Genomic DNA, 21,327 nt, shown 5'->3' on the forward strand with positions numbered 1-21,327 from the left:
GGATGACTCCCAAGGATAGAGTGTGAGATCAACCTCTGGTTTATGTGCTAGCTACTGATTTTTCCAGCTGGATGAAGAGCCTGCCCCCCGACAAACCGAGTCCACCTGTTCACATGAGGCAGACGACAAGCGAGTGAGCGCAGCCTGCAGCACAACGTCTGGTGCGTGTCCGCTGGTCCCAGGGATAGCTCCCGCTAACATCAACAAAAGCTCTGCAGGGTGTTTATAGCACACCCAGACAAGCATTCCTTTCACAATACCTAGCATACATTGTATATAGCACTGTAGATTGTTCCATATAATCCTACCTAGGATCTGACAAATGAGACCACATCCTGGACTGCTCTTCCCCAGTTTCAGGCAACTTGCCATTGTGTACTTTTTCCTTTTAATGTGTTAAAATCACCTAGAAGGAGCCACACATTTTCCTGAGGCCTTTTTTTAAAGAAAATTTTAATTAGATCCCTGTAGTTGTTTTTCATTATGCGTGCATATATTACTACAGTGCTGTTTAAATAATATCATGCACAATAAATTGTTCATGTGTGTTCTAAATTTACTGGTGATTTTGGACTGTGAGACTAACTGTTGTTATGTCTGTCTCTGTTGATCTCTGGCTGCTGGCTTTTTTTATAAGTGTAACTATTAATGGCCCCAGTGGGTTGATCTTCATCTGATAAAAAAGTCCCTTAAATGGATTAAATATAAATGACGAATCATCTGTCGTTAGAGTTGCTTTTCACTCCAAGTATTTACCCCATGTCATCTTATCATTATCTGAATAACTCAAGTACAGTCATAGTGATTGTGACATATTTATTTAAAGTTTTCATCTCCTGCCAATAGTGAGCTTCTGAAACTGAGCAAAGCTGAGAGCTCTGGATCTGCTTAGCCCTATGGAGTCCTGATGCAAGAGTCAGTGCAATGTGGAAAAAAAATATATCAGTGGATGTCATCTGCATTTCATTAATGTCGATAGCATTTTCTGCATCTTATTTCATGATCTGGTGTTTCAAATATAAACAAGTCTAGTTTGTCCTGTAAGGAACTTCCTGTAGCCATTGCACAGCAGCTAGGCTACTTGAAGAGGAACCTTTTAAAGAATAGCTTCTCTGTATCTTTCATGTTTAAAAGAAAACAGGGTTCTGTCAAGTTTTTGTACTATTTTTTTACTATTCTACTATACAGTTCCTCACAGCACATCATTTGGAACTGGCTGTCATCCAAATGATTGTCAGTAATGCTGTCCTGTGCTGCCCAGTTGTACTGGGAGATGAACCTTCAGATCTTCCCAGCTGCTGATGGTGGCTCTGCCCCTGCTCTTCGCAGGAGTATGTTGGCTTTGCAAAGTCTGTGCATTGTCACACTATTGCCGTGTGTGACTGATCGGTACTACATCCAAAAAACATGTAGGACCTCTCCCTCTGTGATCAGTGCTTGCAATACCGAGTGCTCATGTATGCGAACAGCCCCTCTATGGTCAAGGAGACCATGCAATCCCTGCTTATTAATTGATTGTAAACAACCACGTGGGACTCATATTGGTGTATTAGACTCAAACTGCTTGAGGCTGTCAAGCAAACCTGTCAACCCAAGGTACATTTAAACTAATTTCTCATACAGTTAGTGAATTACAAGGAGGCTTGTCCTTCACCTTTTGTAATGTCATATGTGTGAGTGGAATGTCATCACTACACAATGAGGTTTAGTCATTACCCCCAAATGCATGATAAGCCCATTTTGTCTTACAAAAAATGTAGTAAGTCTATGTGCTTTCCTGGTAAATCTCTCTTGATTATTACTGGAGCAGGAACTGGAGCAATGCAAAAGGTAGAAAGGAAAAGAATCTGTTTACACTTCTTGCCTGCTGGCATTGGAAACTGTAGACATTTTAAGTGGGTACAGCAAAGCACTAAATCTTCCCTGTGTTGTCTCAGAATTGCAAAAGCAGACTGGCCTAAAAGCCTGACCGAGGAATTGGTTACTAATACCCCCACTTCTCATGTAGATAGGTCACCACTGCTGTGAGCCCCAGCCTGGATGAGAGGAACCTTGGGGCAGTTCGTGTTTCACACTGAGAGTTTATCTGGTTGCAGGACCAAACCATTCCCAAAGTGGTATGCAACCACTTTTTCTTCTTCTTGGAAAAAGAATTGGTCTTGTTTGGCCCAGAGTTTAGCTCCACTCAGTGATTTACTCTGGCATGTTTGTGTGTTTCCTTTCAGCTACTGGAGGGTGAAAGAGGGCAAGAATAAGTTTCTAGACACAGGTGAAGTAACTAACAGTGTGAAAACTTGAAACATATCAGAGAAGGTCCTCCTCACTCCTCCCATGCAGAGACAAAATTAAAAATTTGGAGACATGCTGGAAAACTCAGGTTACAAGGTGGGATATTTTTTCCCTTTTTCATGCCCTAGTTTTCTGTTTAAGTGATCCAGATCTTATAAAATGTAGTTCTAATGCATTAAACCACATAAATCCCTCCCACCTCTAACATGCTTGTACGTGCACAGTCATGGCAAGAAAGGCTGTTCCAATATCTTGCTGCTAATGAAGGATTTTCATTAATGCATACATAAAGCTTACCTTGTAATTCCACTGGGGAAAAAAAAATCTTCACATTTTCTGAAGTTTTTCTTAAAGGAAGCTTGTCCACAATATGTAGGATGCTTTTGAACATGCTTTCTGAAGTCCAGACACGTACTCCAGTGTAGCGGTGCACACAGTAAGGTGCAGAGGATGCTCACCTGTATTGTCAAAGAACAGGATCCAGCCACTGGAAAAGGACAGTCTATTGCATATGCATTGCAAACCACTCTGTTGGATCAAACTCCTTCAGAAGGAGAGGGATGGAGAGGGTTAGATGATAGATATTTTCCACAGCAAATTAATTACCACTATAGGAAAAAAATGATTTGTCAGAAGAGTCCAGGAAACCTGTTAAAAGAGAGGACTCTAGGGGTGTGAAGTTCCATGCATATCTTCCTCTGAAGTCGCTATCTAGAGGGACACCGTGGTGGATGGGTAATGAGAAACTATCTTTAAGCGCGGTCACCTTTAGCTGAGTGAATACTGAAATATATGACTTACTATCTGATGCCTGTATTCATAGCCTGAGTGAAAGAACTGGGCTAACCATGAAAAACAAAGGCCAAACCCCCAAAAATGGGGAGGGGGAGGGGGAGAGGAGGGGAGGGGAGGCTCTACAATACTGTTTTGCCCCTCTGCACCAAGCTTTCAGTAGAGCTCAAAACAATCTAGAAAAGTGGGCAAGTCTGACCCCATTTTGAATAATAACTGCGATAAAGAAGTAAAACAACTTCTCCAAGAAGTCCCAGTGCTCCTGTTGTTAAAACTGGGGGTGAATGCATGTACCTCTTTCCCTGCTTTGTTCTTGAAGCCCTTAGGAGAAACTGGCAGTGGCCTAATAGAGCACGAGATGTATACTTTTTAATGAGTTTGTTGCTCACATGACCTGACTCCTCATGCTGATAGTTTCTGTTTTATTGTGGGAGGTATCGTGGTGTGGTGCTTAAAAGGGAGTTTGTGCTTCCCCTACTTGTATCTATTTTGTAATTAAATAAAGACCTTCAGACTCCACTATTCCAGTGGAGAGAAACTATTCCAGCACCTTTCTATCTGCAGTAAATTATGACCAAATAACAAAACGTTTTAAACTCTCAAAGACTGTAACTAAATACAGCCAGCATTCCCCTCCTTTCTGAATTACTGCAAGAGAGCCAAATTCTCTGTGGTGGCTCAGGAGATCAAGGGCACTTACTCATAAGTGAACGTGCATGCTTACTACACTGTAGGTGCATTGTATTGGGAATAGTGCTGTCCACATGTTGAGATGGTGAATGCCTAAAACTAAGCCAAATATTTCCTGTGCCTAAAATCCCTTCCTTGAGAGCATAGAGTCATTTCATAATATAGGCATAAACTACATTGGCTTTTTTTGTGTGTCTTGAATGCCAAATGAATGTCTGTATTTACAAAGGACCACGAAACAAACCCTGTGAGTGGAACTCTTCTGTTAGTGAGCTACTGCTGCCAAGTGCACGGAGCCTAAAATGGTCTGTTATTGAGGTCCAGCACAGGGTAGCTGCTGTGAAGAGCTGTCATCATCTGATGTCTCTTAACAGCTTTTAAGTTCTGTAGTAAACATGGTGACTACTTTAAAACCAGAGCAGTAGTGGGGTGCCAAATGTAGGCTCCCCTTGGAGGTGTTGGGCAGGAACAACGTTTCTGACTGTGTTAGCTGGATCTGAGAGGCAGGAGAGCTGTGCAGTGCATTTCTGAGGTAGTCCACCATCTCCTAGTATGACACCCTGACTTCATTTCTTTGTAATTCTGACTCATCTTTGACCTCTGAAGCTGAAAACTTGAAAACTGCCTTTTAGAAAATTTCAGCCAAAATAGGCATGCCATTTTTTAAATGCAAAACAAGGAAAACCGATTGTAATCTCCATGTTAAAAATATTCTGGAATTTATTCTGGGAAGCCCTGGCACCTTTATGGCTCAGAGAGGGGAATGGAAATTTGGAAATGCATCCTCTGAATTGGGGATGCTCTTTTATCACCTTGAAGAGCACCTGGACATGTTGTAACCCCCTGAAAAATCACACTAATTTAATGACATTTCCTTCAGCAGCCAAAGTCTTCATCACTGATCATGGTCCAACTCCTGTGCGTGACTGGACTTGGAGTGCACATCCCTTAGCAAACAACCAAAGGTACCCCACCACCCTCCAGCTCCCATGTTCTGCCAGGAGCAGAGATGCTGTTGTCTGAGCATGCTCAAGCTCAGAAGCTGTGAGGGCAAAGGCAGACTTTCCCCACAATGCCTGCTTAGCCTGGAGATTGGGAAAAGGCACTAGGACAGGGCAGTGTAAAACAACAGTGAGGAGGAAGCCTCCCTGCTCTGTCCTGGTTGGTTTTCCTGCTGGCAGGTGGGTAGAAAGCAGGGGGAAGCTGGTGTGGCTGCTGAGGGGAGAGCATAACCACCAGGAGAAAAGCTGGGACAAAGAGCTTAGAGAAACACAAGATCGGTGACTGTGAGCCAGGACGTGGAAGAAGGACATGGTGATCCAGGGGGATGGTGAAGGAAGCTGACATGGGTGAGGTGAGGTCTGGGATAAGCTGGCCAAAGAGGGGTGAAGAGGGAGTGTTGCTGGGGATGGTGTGGACCAGGAGAAACAGAACTAAAAGGACTTGGGTTGTGGAGAGGGAAGGAGGAGTGGGTAGGTCAATGGTGACAGGAATGGTGAGAGCAGGAACGGTGAGCCAAGGAAAGCACAGGGCAGCTGATGTCAAACGAAAAGACAGGGGCTGGATTTTGGTTTCAGCAGAGGAAAAGGAATGAGGCATGGATGGGGAGGCACCGGTGGGAGGAGAGAAGGAAGAGAAGGTAGGTGGCAGAAGCAAGAACTGCAAGGTCTGATTGGGTAATCCTACCTCTGACTGTAAAGTGGGAGCGAAGAGGCCGAATGAAAACTGAGCAAACAATCTCCCCTTTGGTACTTCCAAACTCTTGGAGTGCCTCCTTACGCATAAATGCTGTCCATTTTAGGTATTTTTAGGCGTGCACATGCCATATAGAACATCAAGTGGGTAGTCATATATGAATGTAGAAGTGTAGTTTTCCAAGGGGTCATACAATGCAAATGTTGAAGCTCTAGTACCATTTTTTTCTCCTTTTACATTTGACATCATGTACATCAGAAAATATCAGGGTAAGTCCTAATTACTTGCTGCAGGGTCTTTCAGGCATGTTGTATCACTTGGGTTGAACTGTCAGAGAAACTGAAGTCTCTGCAAAATTTTAGTCCCCCACAGGAAGGCAAAGCTGCTGCAGATTGTCTCAGAAATACAGGTCTTCAGGATTTATTTTCCTGTGAAGCTGAGAGCTTAAAAAACGTTGCTTTCAGCTCTGCAGGGTTAAATCCAACAGTCTGCAGCAGTGACTTTCAAACTAGAGTCTGTGGACCACAGGATTCATAGACAGCTTTTGTAAGGGCTGTGTAAAGATCTTTAAGGAAAACAGGACTTTTGCTTAGATTTGCTACAATTGCAAATTTGACGTGTAAAAACTAGCAAAAAATTGCAAGTCCTTAATAGAGAGTGGAAAGCTATGGGGGAAACCAGAGGCATATCCAATCAGACCTCCTCTCATTAAGTGGCCAGTCTACAGAGCCAAGGTTTAGTGTTTGGGTATATGGGGGGGTTATGCTCTTTGGCCTCCCTGTCTGCCAAGGGTCATCCTTTCTGACAAAGATGAATTGCCTCTGCCCACCGTAGCTTTATGTTTTAGTTCCAGCTGGGATATGCTGGTAATCTTGAGATACAAAATCGTCTTCTGAATATATTGCAGTTAACTTCAGTTGTATAAATCCAAACATTAGCTGGATACTATAAATAGGCAGGATGTGCAAGGAGGCCAAGCTGAAAATGTGCAGGAACCATGCCTTTTTTGTTTAATGCAACCCTGAAGTTGTGCTACATTTCATCATGTATATTTTTCATCTGAAGAAGAAAAGCATATGCTTTGGGGCTATAGTAATTAACTGGACATAATGAAGCGCTGAATTTCACACTTCAGAGAAATGGATGGGGAAGAATGGGTAAATTTTTCTCAAGTTTTCTTGCTTTTAGTGCTTGCTTGGAGGTAGTTTTCTGCAAGATTGGGTAGAGGCAGAAATACATCTGTTTTATATTATATGATGGCTGTACTTTGGCAATGGAAAAAGATGGCACTTAAAAAAAAAGAAAGAAGAATAAAAAAGAAAAGCTTGGCAACTACAGAATGGAGCAACAATTACAAGAACGATCTTAAAATTCCCAGGATTTGTAATTTATTTTTCCACGCTTGCATTTTTCTGATGTTGCTGATGTTAAGGGAGTGAGACAGAGGAAGTTCAGTAGGATTTTACAAAGTACAGATATCTCCATGAAACAATCTCTTTTATTCAGGTTGCCTGCACAGCAGCTGCTCTGATTAACATGTGGGTGGTAGCGAAGAGGGTAGGAAGTAGGACTCGTATGTTCACTTTAAAAAAAGTGACAGATCATTTTTTTTTTTCTTCAGCCAGTGGCCATGAAGTAATGAAGGTGGCCTCCCCTTAACTGCAAGTATCTATGGGTATAAGGCAGAAGTAATGCAAATGCTTTTCAGAAATATCCATGTGAGGCATCTTTGTGGCAGTGCACCAGTACCTAGCGATATGTCACCTTCTGTGGTTACTATATTTTCTTTCCTTTATATATTCACCCAGAAAATGCACTTACCCTGCCCCCCCCCCCACCCCCACATATTAACATGAGGTGGTCCCAAAGTACAAAGAGCTGAGACTCCACTCATGTGGTAGACATTTGCATCTTTGAGTAAAGTTGGTGGGAGCCGAGGACACTGAGCATCTGTCTGTTTTTCAACAGGACTACAGGGCGTGACATGTGAGCACCTTCCAAAAGTGATGCATTCCCTAGAGCTGCTTTACACATGCTCTCATTTGGAGAGTGTAATGCTTCAGCCTTTGCAGGGCTGGGGGCTGGAAAGGCTGGGAATCATGTTTTCCCTGCAGCACGGTCTAAGCTAGATGACAGTACCCCCAGGTTGTTCAGCAACTTAGCTGACTTGAAATAGAACACTGGAACAAAATATGTTCTGAGCGATTTTTAAGTAAAAGCTAATGTGAAAATGTGGGAGTATGAACCAATGTAAACACATTAAATTTAAAATTATTTTCAAATGTAGTAAAAAAAAAAAAAGTATTCCTGCTCTTGAAATTCCTAAAGGACACATTTTTCCTTCTGAGTCATGATTTAATTAGATTATATTTTATTAGACATTCTTTACAAATTTTAAAATACTGCTATTATACATGCACAAAGGAAAATCAGTTTGAACAATTGTATGTAGGCATTCACTGAAGTCAACCACAAAACAGGAACATTTTATGTCAGTTATCCATGTTACTCGATATGTATATCTAAAGTGCATTATGTTACAAAAAATATAGAAAGTCAGCAGCACCAAGATACGTTCACAAAATAAATACACCGGTCAACAAAATAAATTATGGTAAATGTGACAATAATAATCGTCTTAGCCTTAGCCAAAAAAAAAAAAAAAAAAGGGGGAAAAACAAAAAGGTAAATTCACAATAACCAAATGTGCAGTTTCAGAGAGCAATGGGGGAAAAAGGTTTTATTCTGAGCATTTACAATATATACAGGTAATAAATATTTTAATACTTCCCATATGTTCACTATTACAGAATACTGCAATATGTCTTCCAAAAATCTCTTGCTGAAAATGTCAGCGCCTCCTGCAAAGAAAAAAAAAGACAGAAAAAATTGAAAAATTAATTTTCATTTCAAATACATGGATATAAAATCAATAGCAAGAGTACCACAGATGATAACAGGTATACCTTGCTAGTAAACATTTGCAATGATAAGGCCTGTTTAACAATGTTATACTTTTAGACATCTTTTCAAGACCTCTGTGCTATTTTCTTCAATGCAACTCAGCTAGCAGTATGAAGACCCACAGTTTGTCATGACTTTGACATGAGATGAGGCCATCTATTCCACTGTATTGTACACTCAGAGAAAAAAGAACAGGCTTTAGTTTTCTTGAGAGTCTTATGCAAGAAGATTCTTGCGTGCTGCAGGTAGAAAAATTGTATCAACCTATAATAAATATGCCAAGTGCTAAAAAGAAAAAAATACAGTTGGAGAAATTAGAAATTTGTTTGAGGATAAGAAAAAGACAGTCCTTATTGAACACTGTGGCAATCATGCCCCTGCTGTGTTAACCACCTGGGGATGATGCCAGGCTTCTGATTAAAACAGTCACAGGGCTGATTTGGTTTATCTTTCCCAGTGATAGACCACCTGTTAGACAAAGGTCTGTTCATCTCAGAGGTACCCATTTCTGGGGTGTCATGCACATGGGAATATGCAATACTCATGCAGTAAAGGCTGCTCAGGTCTTGAAGTGACTGGATCCTTGATAGTGTGTATCTTTAAGTGCCTGAATGAATGAAAAGGCTATAATCCTGAAACTTTCCCTCTGTGAGCCAGAGAGCTTGGTCCTGAAAGAAAACGAGCAACTCGTCGTGTTAAGCCCCAAGTCCTGTTGCATTCCGTCCAAGCTGAAACAGTCAGCTGTATACAGTCCTAAGATTTGGGAGTTTTCTAAGGGGTGCTGGCAGCCTGGGTGAGCTCTCTGCTCCTCCCTTCCTTGTGAAGGCATGAGAACAAATGCAGAACCTGCTCCTATCCTGTCAGTATATTACTTACATTACAATATCATTTTAAGTGACTTTTTAGCATTGCTGCAGGAAATGCTGAAGGGATGGGCTTTTTTCCCTTCTGTTCCTGTGAACAGCACATTTCTGTAATGCATGTTGGTTCCCTGGGAAACAGCTATAGGGTGGAATGCAAAGCTATAGGATGGAGTGGGATTCACTCTGTTGCTGGACTGATCACCAAAGCTGCGGGTAGCGTTCCACATGGCAGACGTGTGTGGGCGTGAGACACACAAAAAAAGCAAATCCTTCAGAGTTTAAGAGGGGATTTTTATGTGCACATTGAAAGTGAGACTACATTTAACGTTAGGGAGTTTACTCATTTGAAAGGTTTCTTAGGAAATTAGGTAATAACAGCTTTAATTTAATTGGAATGGGAATATAGCTGAAATGTCCATGAGAAAGAATTTTTTAAGTGCCCGGAATGGTAATGCTAGCATGAAGCTCCATAATAATTAACTAGTAATATTAGGGTGTATTCAAGCTATACTACAATAGATATAATAATGGCACGTAATTCATACAGCATGACTGTATATGTGTGTCTGCACTACACAAGCCTATTTTTAAAAGGGTGACATTTTCAGTTTGGCTTGGATTTTAAGCTTTGTTTTCAAGTTTAAGCTAAGCCACATCTTGACAATGGGTTCTGTACTAATGACTACTTGCAAGCTGCCTTCTGTGATTTGGTCCCAGATTTTGCAAGACGAGCTTTTTTTTATGAGATACTTCCTGTAGTAAGCCAAAAGATCTAGAAAGCATATTATTTTGGGTCTTTTTTTCTGACCTAAACTCAAAATCTTGGAATCAAGGGAGTTGTCATGAGGATTTCAATTCAGTGCATTGAGCAGAAAAGAAGCACAAAGATACAGTGAAAAGTATGCTTAAACCTAATCTTTGCATTTCCTTGAAGTTTACCTTGATGCATTATTCATACCCACTTCTTCACCATTAAGTATGGGTGCTTCTCCTAAGCTGCAGCTAGCCTTAGGGGTGCTGCAAAAGCAGCTTCCACTGGTGTAGCATATGGAAATCCTGTCTACACACACCTCCCTTGTGCACCACCAGCAGATAGAGTAGAAGTTCCTGATTCAGTCAGTATAGCTGAGGAATCAACCTCACTCAGATGTGATCATCCCTCCATCTAAAATGTGCTTGCCCAGCATGTGCTAACAACTGCATAGACAACTGCATTGAACCTGACTCCCCCTATCCAAAGGACATGTCAGGGATTTGGGACTTGCTTTCATTTAATGTTTAGAGATTGCATCTTTTGCCGGCCTACTGGGATATCTACAAGCTCATATACTGGCAGTTTCTTAAGAGCTGAACCAGCATATTATGCTCTGTAGTTGTGAAGGAGGAATTTAATTTTTCCTATTTTATGGCTTCTCTTTGTTTAATCATCCTCAAGTAAGTATCTAAAATACAGGTCCTCTTTAGGAATCTTGCCCTGGAGGAATACTGCATCTTGGGCAATAATATCAGTAAGGTAAAGCTGGACTGCCTTCAGCCATCCAACCATATATCAAACAGAAAGACTGAACTAGGAAAATCAACAGGGTTGCACCTGTAATTCTTCTACATATCCCATTGGGTATACAGCAAAAGAAAGAGGAGTAAGAAAAAGAAATAACAGTTGAAATGCCCTAGGATATTTTTTTCCCCTACATTCAAGATTTCTATGTGCCAAAGACAGGTGTTATTTATTGGCCACCACAGTTCTTAACATCTGTTGAAATGTCAGGCATCTCCTGACCGGAGTCCCACAGCATGCCTTTCTTCAGGCGCTGAGACAAACCAGCCTCTTTTACTTCACTACTCACTGCTACAGCCATGCTTACCAGTTTATGGCCCAGGACACTGAATGCCTAGCCCCAAATGCCGATAACTCCTGTAAATACCATCAGACGTTGAGGCGATGGAGCATGTTGCAAACTGTGGCCTGTAAATCTTAACCCCAAACTGGATTTTAGTAAATCCCACAGCTGGCGTCTCTTTCTAAGGGATTTACTGTAAGCAAGTGGCACTTCTCTTATGTCTCTATTCTGCCAAAGTGAAGGGGAGGAGGAGAGAAAAGGGTGGGTTTTTTCCTGTTGAAAATGCAAACCTTTGAGGAGAACTGAGGAGTGGACCCCTTGGCTTTGTCTGCAAGTGTGCCAGCTTCCACTCAAGCTGAGATGACTGCAAGCAAATGAGTCGCTTGGGGTACCTAGGCTGAAGTCTCCACCACTGCCCTGAAAACCCTTCATTGTCATACATGAGTGAAGCACGTCTCTCTCCAAAAGCAATGCTCAACATTTTTCAGCAGCAACGTAATTGTTTCACGAGCTGGCAAAAAGATGGAGCTGAATTAAAAAGTCCTAATGGCAGGGAAAATTTTATGGTGAAAGGCTGGTCTGCGTTGTTTGCAGATATTACTAAGAGAGAAATTTTCCATGTTCTCCCCTAAGGTTAAACAGTAAAATGAAAAACTGTAAAGTAAGGGTAGGAAAGTTGCCAAAAAGGGGAGGCGTTGAGAAGGAGGAAAGAAAACTTCGCCATTTTATAGATGCAGAGCCTTAAATAAAACTCGAAGCTTTTAATCTGCTGAGGCCCAAGTGTGGGCCCAAGATCTGACATAAGAGACACTACAGTGAAAACTGGAAAGGAAATTTTGATGGCTATGATGTGCTTTCTTTTTGCAGAAATAACTTGCTACTCAGCCTCAGGAAGTTCATTTTGGCAATAAGTAATTTACCTGAATTGTTTGTCATAGGAAAGAAAGACTTCCTCACCAGTGGAAAGTGGAAAGGGTACTTACCTCCAGAAAGCACCCTGAGACTGTGCACAGCTTGAAAAGCCACTGCCCAGTTATGAGCGTAACAGTGTGGTACTACTCCAGGTTTGAGTGAGGCCTTGGCTTCTCACACCAAAGGATAACAATTTCAGCAAATACATGGGATGCCCCCCAAAAGAGTATAGCAGAATTACCTTAAAGTGTGATTATGTGTAGTAAAAGAGTTGTCCAAGAGCGGGCTCTCGGTCACACTGCTTCCATACATGCCAGTATTTAGCCAAGCCGAGCGGGTTCGCCTTTTTTTCTTCTCTTGCTCCTTACGTTTTCCAGGCTTTGCTTTCTTTTTCTTCCCTGATACCTTCAGGGGCTGCTCCTTGTAGGTCTGTGATTTGTTTGTCTCCTGAGTTAGGTATCTGCCCTCATCTTCGCTACCAAATCGGACAGGGTAGTTCTTCGTGTTGGTAGCAGGCTTAGGGTTAGGTGAAACCTCCGAAGTTGCACGGATTTCTGCAGTGTTGACACCTTCAATTAAATTTTGAAGGAATATTCTTCTTCGTAAGTCTTGGATTGACTTGCCTTTGTCATGTAATAGCTGGTGCTCCGATACAGCCCGTTTGCTAAAGAAAGAGAAGAGAGGAGGGGGAAAAAACATTTAGGATTTGATTATTGCCCAGTACTTGGCAGAGCTCCTTTCTCCTTTGACAGTGGTGGCCACAGTGACTGCGTACCAGCTTTCAGGCTTGGAGACATCCAGTTAAGTCAGACTGCTGGAGCAAGTCCTACATCTCAGAGTAGCTGCTCCCTACAGAGAAGGAAAAGACCTAAGCGGGTAATAATTCTTAGCTAACCGATCACACACCACTGGACCTGGAGCTGGGTTAGTCACTGCTCTGTTCTAGGAAAGCATTACAACTCTTAATATATCACACTTCAGTCGTCAGATACAGGAAAACTAAAGGGTCAGATAATGGAGCACTGCAGTCAAGCAAGAGAGGGAATAACAAGTACTTGTACTGAAGCCGGAAACGGTGTTTATACAGCATCGTTCTAATAATTTTCTTCTGCTCAGTCATCTACTTCAAAAAACGAAATAAATACATAAAAGTGCATTTCATTTCTAAATTTAAATAAGTGCAATTGCAGGAGTGTAATGGAAAAATGTTCAAATTAGGGTGCTTAAAACACAGGCGCTTCAGCCCATAATGAGCTATCCAGAGAGGCAGTCTGAGCATCAGCAGAGATGAGCCTCAGATGCTCCTGTTGATTTTACTACTTGGCCACTTGTGTCTAATTATGGCTTTAGATGCCTTTCCTTTAAGCATGAGCTTCTGGGGCCAAATTTCTCGTCTGCTGTGCTCTCTGAGTTTTACACTAGCCCTCTTCACTGGATCTTCTTCAAGAGCATGCTGGTTTGTTTGGGTCTCTGGTACTTTTCCAGAGTTCATGACCTTTTGGTTCACTAACCTCTGTTGTTTTCAAGGAACTGGGAGATGGCTGGCTATCTATCTCTTAGAGATGTTGTACTGGCAAAGAAAGTATGAAACATCTGAGGAAAGAAGATACAAATGGCACCTGGATAATAAATAACCGTGAGAAAATACATGCTTTTTCCTTGATGTGGGATAGACGCACAGCTGCACTGTGAACCACAGAAAGAGCACAAGCTGGGATTTTAGCTATGTTCCCATGAATGCTATAATACAGTTTATCCTTCCAATTGTCCTACTTCAGTGTGCAGAGATTGGCTATGTATCCTCTCATCTTGCATCAGGGCACTGCATGTGACTGGATTCTTACTGCCCAAAGAAAATGAGTTCGCTGCCTTGCCTGTCGTATAATCATTTGGTCAGCTAGCTGGATAAGAAGTTGTTTCTGCATGTGGGTGAAATGGGAGAAGACACATAACTGTGAGTGAATATTCCTTCCTTCCGTCCCATCCCTAATTATCCTGCTATGTTACCGGGATTCAAACTGTGGTGGACAAAGATAGTATGCTAAATGATTGGCAGTGTTCTGCAATAGATCTTTCTCAGTCCCTTCAGTCAAACTCTTTAGATTTGTGATGTGATCAACAGTAGAGCTATTTGAAATTGTCAGCTTCAATTAGCATTGGTTTAAGAGCACCCTCTTCACTTCTTGTCTTTGTAGAGCTGCACTTTTTGACTATTGGGTTCAAGTGATACTACACCTCTATTATTCAGCATAAAATTCAAACAGCAGCTTTCCCCCATTCCACAGTAAGACTGAAAGATGACCGTTGGTTTTGCATGAAGTTATACAGCAGGGGTACTTGCTCAAAATCAGACCTAGATATACTCAGGCTTGTGAGCACACATTTGATCAAACATTGTCTATGTTTTAAGCATCCCAAAATCAGTTTTAGATGACCTTGGACTTTAGGGCAAATATTTTATACACTTCAACTCGATGCCCCTAAGCAAAACCGCAATGTGATAATACTGATCTGAACCCATATTGTTTCTTTCTCTTCAGTGCAGCTGTGACCATTAACACAAGCTCAAGATCTCCCCCAGGAGATTTTTTTTGACCAGTGCACTCCCTGAAGCTCTCCAATAGCCATCTTTAACAATAGTCTCATTAAGATCAATCTGATTTGCAAGTACGCTAATAAAACTAGCACCTTGGACCCCTCTGAATGGCATACTGCTGTGCTGCTTGTCAAGCTGTCCATTGTGGCTCACATTACATTCCTAGCTTCAGTAATCTATTTTTCCCAGAATATTTGCATGGGAAATGTGGTTCTCCTTTCACTCTTCCAGTTTATAAAAAGCATACAAAATCTCAGTGCTTTACTGCAGTCTAAAACAGCATGTCTCATGTGAATGAGCAAAGCTTTCCTACTGCCTCTTGTAAACTACCAAGGATAATGCCTTTTATCACAGACAACCTAAAGCTGCCTTAATCCTGTAATGTGTATTTGGTCAATTTACCCACTGTGACAAAATCTTGACTCTCTAAAGCCTGTTATTAAAGTACTCTTGACTGAAAAGCTATTCCATTTTACAGAGTTGAAACCTAAAGACTGGGTTCCAGTACACACAAGGCAGTCAAAGAGCATTACAAGATCTGCATCTTGAGTGAGTATACATTTCCAAAATAATGCAGGGGTTGATGCGTGAGGGGTTAGGGTGCCAAAGAGGGTGGGTTTCTCTTTAAATGTCTGTATGATATTTAGCATCAAGGCTGGCCCCAAATAACATTCTGCTATTCCAGATGATTGTATAACGTTAAGTAGTGTTACATTTCACATGACTTTTATTACTCAGCCAGACTTAAGGATTACATTTTGCCTATCAGCTTCCTTTGTATGCCCTAGATCAAAAATCTCCTCAAAACAAAGACGTGGCAGATACATATCTCTTTGACCTTCTGCCTCAGTTATTCAAACAACTCCTATGTTTGTAAATCAGGAAGAAATACTAGCCCAAGAAGGCTGATGTAAGAAGTGCTTCATAATGGAGATATCAACAATATCTCACCCACACACACACAGAGTAGGAAGGCAATGGAAACTGCAATGAGTGCATTCATATGTCGGGTACAATATGTAAAAAATTATTAGGCTGTTAGGGTTAAGATGACCCACTAGAGGTCCCTTCCATCCTTCTATAAAATGCACCTCTTATTCAAGGAAAAAGTCTGTACCCAAACCAAGTGCAGCAAATGCTAAGCTTACATGTGGTAGGCACTTTTGAGAGAAGGATGTTGATGGTTTGCATTTGACTGGAGTGTCCAAGCTAATTACTGCATCCAAGTACACTATACACATATGAGACAATGTCTCATTATGGGGAAAACAGTAGAAATCCATTACTTGTGGCTCTGCTAACTTCACGTACTTCCAGATAAGCTGTTCTTCTCAGGCACATTCCTTCTCCATTATTTTGCCTAGCTATCTAGCGTCACTAAGAGGCAACATTCTTCAAGTGACAACTTTCTGTCTCAGAGAGTTGCTCTTATTTAATCATTATTATCCTTGACTATTCACATTGGGTCAGATTATAAGTTCAGCAAAATTACTGGAAAGGGTTCAGTCAGCTCTCTGTCTGGATTTTGCAAGACCGAGTGCCCTTGCCACTGGCTCCAAGGGGAGTGAAAGCTGCTCAACCTATCTCAGGGTTAGGAAAAATATTTTGAACAGATCTGGGGACACGATGCTGCAGTGTCTGGGCATGCTGATAAAAATATCTAATTTCACTTCGAGGCATTACAGGGTTTCTCAGAAGTTCTTTAGCAGCTAAAGTGTTTCTATAACAAATAATATGTCTGGCAGTCTTTTCTTGGGACAATTTGCTATTGCTTTCCATGGGAGATTTGCCTCAGTAAAGTCTGTAGAACCAGGCCTATGTCATTTTGATTATTTTTGCATGGATATAATAACGTGCTTCAGTATTTTCATCCGTTACTGGTTTAAGACTTTGACTGAAAAAAAAATATCTCTAAGGCTTAAGTGAGTTATTAACCATTAACTCTAGGAATGGTTTGTGGTGATATTAAAACAGGACACATGTTTGAGTGTGGTGTCTGTATTTGTGCTGTACCCACAAGCAAAACTACGTGAATGCCACTAACTGACAGCTAACTGGTTTCTTGTGTGTTTTTTACATGCCATAGCGAAGAGGGAGCTGAGAAGTGCATTTTGACTGCTTAGCTTCTACTTTTTTCCCCCTTGTCAGGACAGAATGGGGATGTTGGGAAGAACTCTAACCCTGACCTTTAAAAACAAGTGTTAGAACAATGCTAACTTCAAAAAGAGAATATTTCTTAGCAAATTAACATTTTTAAAAAACAAATTTGGCTTGGATCCACTTAGAGTTTCCTAGCCAAGAAAATAACAGCATTTGACTGTACTTCAATTATTTTCGTTTTTTATTTCTGAAACTGAAGTTACGTTTCTCTATATCCAAAGAGACAAAAATAGTCTCAAATGAAAGAAATAGTTCAAGAATAGTCTTCAGGAGTACAAAAGCTAGGCATTAATGGACTGGGAAGAATATGCTGCAGCATTATCAGCAATAACATGTTCTACATGATTTGCTGTAGGAGATTTGTAATAGCTGTCTGCCTGGTGCCAAAGTTTAGGTGTGTCTGAAGTCACTTCACCTGAGGGATTTTTTTATTTTTTGTTGTTGTTGTTGTTGCTTAAATGGCAGAGGAAGCACTATTTGGAGATCTTGTCCTTATGTATGTAATAAAACATTAACAAGGAAACCCATCTGAAATTGTTTGCTGTGTCATGTTTCCCTATAACTTGTGATTGGATTTTCCAGCCCTCTTTCTCCAACCTGACTTCCTTTTGAACTTCGTAACAATACAGCCCTCCACAGCATGACTGAGGTGTTTCTTCCTTAGAAAATCTGATGCAAGTCCAATGAAAGCCAGTGAATTAGATGTGTGAGACAGCTGCTCCTACATCAGCCCAGTGGCTTCTCTTCTGCACTTTGCGTAGGGGTATTAGTATAAACCATGCTGATTATTTTGGAAGGAGCAAAAAGGTCATTTCCTGAACAGACTCTCTTAAGTTACATTATCATTTATCAAAAAATATGCTTCTGCCTCCAAGTCAGATACTGGACTCCCTTTGGAATTATTTTTTTTTCTTTCTTTCTTTCTTTTTCTGAAGTGGCAGAAATCCAAAGAAATTGTTCAGTACTTCAGTTTCATGATAGCCCTCACTACTGCGTGTTTCCCCTACCCTTATCAATATTGGCTCCATGCCAGTGCCGAAGAAGTATATGTTATTTAATGTAACACATAGCAGTTTGATAACACGGGATGCTCCCTGCTAGGGCCGGAGAGGTTCATGGGCAGCAGCACATGCTGGGCGAGCACCCAGCTGCGTTGCTGCTCCCCTCGGCAGAAGAGACCCCCCGCTTTTAACATCCCCTCCCCAAAAGCGTTACGAGGCCAGGCATCTGGAAGTGCCCCTTCCCTGCCCCCCACGCCCCCTGCCCCCGCCCCGAGCACCTGGGGCAGGTACCGCGGAGCCGCTCCCGGCAGAGCCGCGCCGGCAGCGCTGCGGGGGGCTGCGACCCCCCGGGCTGCTCCTGCCGCCGGCACCGGCGCTGCCGGCCCGGGGGCACCCGCCACCTCCCTCCCCACCCGCACCGTCACCGAAGCGAGGGGGAAAAATAAAAAATAATAATAAAAAAAATTAGAAACTCACAGTCTGCGGCTGATCCCCTCTGCTGATCTCCCGTAGGAGGGCACGGCATAACTCAGCAGAAACACTGCGAAACTCCACTGCTGGAAGAGTTTAGTGAACATTGTATCCTCCGGGTCTTAAAACCTGTAAGGAAAGGGAGATCAGTCCCGAGGGACACATGCGCCAGCACCGTCCTCAGGCAGTCCCCGCTTTCGGCTCTACCAGCTCCGAGGCTGGGAAGGAAAAACAAACTTTCTGAGCTCTCGGCAGCGGCTCACTTCTTCCAAACTTCGCTCCGTCTCTCTCCCTTCCCTGCTGTCTGCCTCTCCCTCCCTCCCTCCCTCCCTCCCTCCTTCCCTCCCTCCCTCCCTCTGTCTCTCGCTGCCCGGAGGCAAGATCTCTCTCAATATTAGTTAAAAAATCATCTGGCTCATACTTGAACCGGGTTAGGGAGCGCGTCCATTTGCCTCCCGGAGCTCTGCTCAATTCTAGTCCGCTAAGCCGCCGTCTCAGGGCTTTATGTTAGAGGAGAAGCCCTCTTTGCAGATAAGGAAAGGTTCCCCAAAGTCAGCTCAGCCACCCTCCTGTCTGTGCACACACGCGCAGACACGCACCCCCAGGCAGAGATTCAAGCGGGGGGTGGGAGGCGGGAGGGGATGCATCTATACATCTGTCTTTAAGTATACCTCCGCAAAAAAAGGGTCAAGTTCACGTCCTCTGCTTCCGGAAAGTTGGGTCCACAACTGTGACAAGGAAAGGGAACACAAGCAAGGCTTGCTGCCTAGCTGGAGAGCCCGAGAGGACTAAGAGGAGCGGTAGCCCGGGGAGGCTCAGGGGCTGGGAGGCATGCTTGGCTCCGCAGGTTGGACTGGGCTGGAGCCTGCGATGTTCACACGCTCCGAAGCAGCCCCTGGGAGACCTGCGGGAGGACGGAGGGTTTTGCAAAGAGATGGCGCCCTAGGAACATGTGCCGAGAGAGCGAGAGCCCGGGCGGGATACCCACAGCCAAAAAGGAGACTGGAAATCGGCGCTTCCCGGGACAGGAATCAAAAAGGAGCGAAGGGAAACACCCGACAGCACATGCACTCAGCAGACCCTAAGGACTCCGGCCAAGCTCTCCGCATCTTCTGCAGCTCCTCTCTCTCTGCCTTTCTCCCCCCTCCACCTCTCCCTTTTTGTGTTTACCCCCAGGTCAGCGCCTCCCCTATCGTAGCACAGTGGAAAGGGCGATTCCCCCCACACCCCCACCCCCTATCAGTGGGGGCACTTGTTAGATCAGCCTAAAAGCCCTGCCTGGGGTCGTCGCCACCTTTCCTTTCACGCACCTACCGTTGTTCGTCGCAGTTCCCCTATTAGCTGGAGGGTTGATTCCTAATGATGTTAATTGTACGCTAGTAAAAGGGGAGGGGGGGCTAAGGGGGAGGGCTGGGGGAAGGACTCGCAGTCTATGAACACAGGCGCTCCTGGCCAAAAAAGTAAATTAGTGGAAAGTTTTCTCCTCCTCTCCCTCTTTCGCCTTCCACTTCGCCCTCCGCCAGCCCGGGCGGGGCGTTGCAGATATCTGTGTCAGGTTGCGCTGCCGTGCGAGGCGGGCAGCCGGGCTGCGGGGCGGCGGGGCCGTGCCCGGAGCGGGGGAGGGCGGCCAGCCCCCCGCGCACCCCCGGGGCCCCCAACCCCCGGCGGAGGGACCAGATTTTTCCATCACAGGAATACACTTATGTAAAAACCAAAGGTAACACAATCCACCCCTTTATACAGCCTCCCTGCGCACGAAGCTGCCCGCGGCTGTTAGGAAGTAAGGTGCAGGGCTAAAGGCGGGGGGGGGGGGGGGGGGCTCGGTGCGCCCCTCGCCCCCACCCCCGGCGGCTCCGCGGGAGGGGAACACTTCGCAAGCAGCCTCCTCCTTGCGGCAGAGGATAGGCGCTCCCGCACGCTGGCCCTGCCCAGGCGGGCAGCAACGAGCACCTGCGGACGCCGATTCCGTCCCGGCAGCATCCCGGCAGCATCCCGGCAGCCCTCGGCTATCCGCGGCCACGCACCCTCCGCGGGGCTCCGCTCCGCGCCCCGCCGAAACCTCCCCGGAGAGCCCTGACCGCGGGCACCGCCGCCGCTCCCGAGCCCGGGGAGGTCGCTGGTTTCTGCCGCTGACAGCCTGATTTACAGCAAATGCTTTCCCAACACCCTCACAAGCCGCAACAAAACACCGAGGTGTGCCGGCTGGCTGCTCCTTCTTATCCTCTTCTCGGACTGAGGAACGCTTTCGGGAGAAAGTTTAGGTGCAAAGCAAACCACTTCTCTACCTGCAAGTTATTTTACGTTCAACGATACTTGCTGCCACAGTTTAAAAGCCCGGCTCCTTAGCCAAATTTCATACCACACAGGCAAATAAAACCGAAAACGTAAGAGCTGAAATAGAAATCATGCTGAAAACATTAAATCGTTGACGCTGTAAATAAATTCCCTGAACACCTGGTAGGCTATAAATTAAAATGTATAGCTAATAGGCTTCTTTGATTTACACTGCCCTTTCGACTAATTAAAAATAATTGTGAGATCCCCTGAAAAGAGCCCCCCCACACTCATAGGTCTATTGCACGTGTTAAAGGTAAAACGTCCATCAAACATTTTTAGAATTTCCTCCCCTCTAAAAAAAAAAATAAAAAAAATTAAAAAAAGAAAAAACACCCCAACCCTTACAGACTCAGGCAAAATAGATAGCCTTTATAAACTTGGAATACTGAAGTTTCTTCACAATTTATTACTTCACCTTTTCCTCGAGTTACAGCCCTCTGTGCCTCTCAGAGATCACCCTGGCAAAACAGTGGTTGATCTTCTCAGCAATCGCTTCCAAAACTATATTTTATGCTTAAGAAAAAGAAAAAAAAGAAGTTAAATAAATGAAAAAAAAGGTAATACTTTTCAAAAGAAATACAGCTCTACAGAGTTTTTAGTCTGTCTGCAACAGATTAGTGCTAAATAAAGGTGTTAAAAGCAGGTGTTTTTCTCCCTTGCTGCTCTTTTTATTATGAAGAACAGAAGCTTCTCCTAATATATATAGGGAGGGAGAC

At 43.6% G+C, this 21,327-nt stretch overlaps 1 protein-coding gene across 4 annotated transcripts; it reads right to left on the minus strand.

The window, feature by feature from the left end:
* Positions 1 to 7,821: 7,821 nt before the first annotated feature.
* PTHLH (parathyroid hormone like hormone) lies at positions 7,822 to 21,301 on the minus strand. 4 transcript variants are annotated; one of them, XM_027782916.2, is made up of 4 exons: positions 21,027 to 21,301; positions 18,281 to 18,403; positions 12,288 to 12,710; positions 7,822 to 8,327 (listed from the first exon to the last, which is right to left on the minus strand). In XM_027782916.2, the coding sequence occupies exons 2-4, from the start codon at positions 18,379 to 18,381 to the stop codon at positions 8,318 to 8,320; spliced, it is 534 nt and encodes a 177-aa protein (XP_027638717.1). In that variant the 5' UTR covers positions 18,382 to 18,403; positions 21,027 to 21,301; the 3' UTR covers positions 7,822 to 8,317. The 4 variants fall into 4 exon arrangements, with proteins under 4 accessions (XP_027638717.1, XP_027638715.1, XP_027638716.1 ...); XM_027782914.2 differs by lacking the exon at positions 21,027 to 21,301 and adding an exon at positions 19,589 to 20,892; XM_027782915.2 differs by lacking the exon at positions 21,027 to 21,301 and adding an exon at positions 19,263 to 19,549.
* Between the last annotated feature and the right edge of the window lie 26 nt (positions 21,302 to 21,327).

Source organism: Falco peregrinus, chromosome 6 (genome assembly GCF_023634155.1).
Source record: "Falco peregrinus isolate bFalPer1 chromosome 6, bFalPer1.pri, whole genome shotgun sequence".
NCBI classification, from domain to species: Eukaryota; Metazoa; Chordata; class Aves; order Falconiformes; family Falconidae; genus Falco; species Falco peregrinus.

Bases quoted from the DNA above. Each gene is read 5' to 3' on its own strand.
- PTHLH (XM_027782916.2), bottom strand. From the start codon at position 18,381: ATGTTCACTAAACTCTTCCAGCAGTGGAGTTTCGCAGTGTTTCTGCTG. The intron at 12,711-18,280 runs GTGAGTTTCTAA...CTCTTTCTTTAG, and splicing joins GAGGGGATCAGCCGCAGACT to CAAACGGGCTGTATCGGAGC.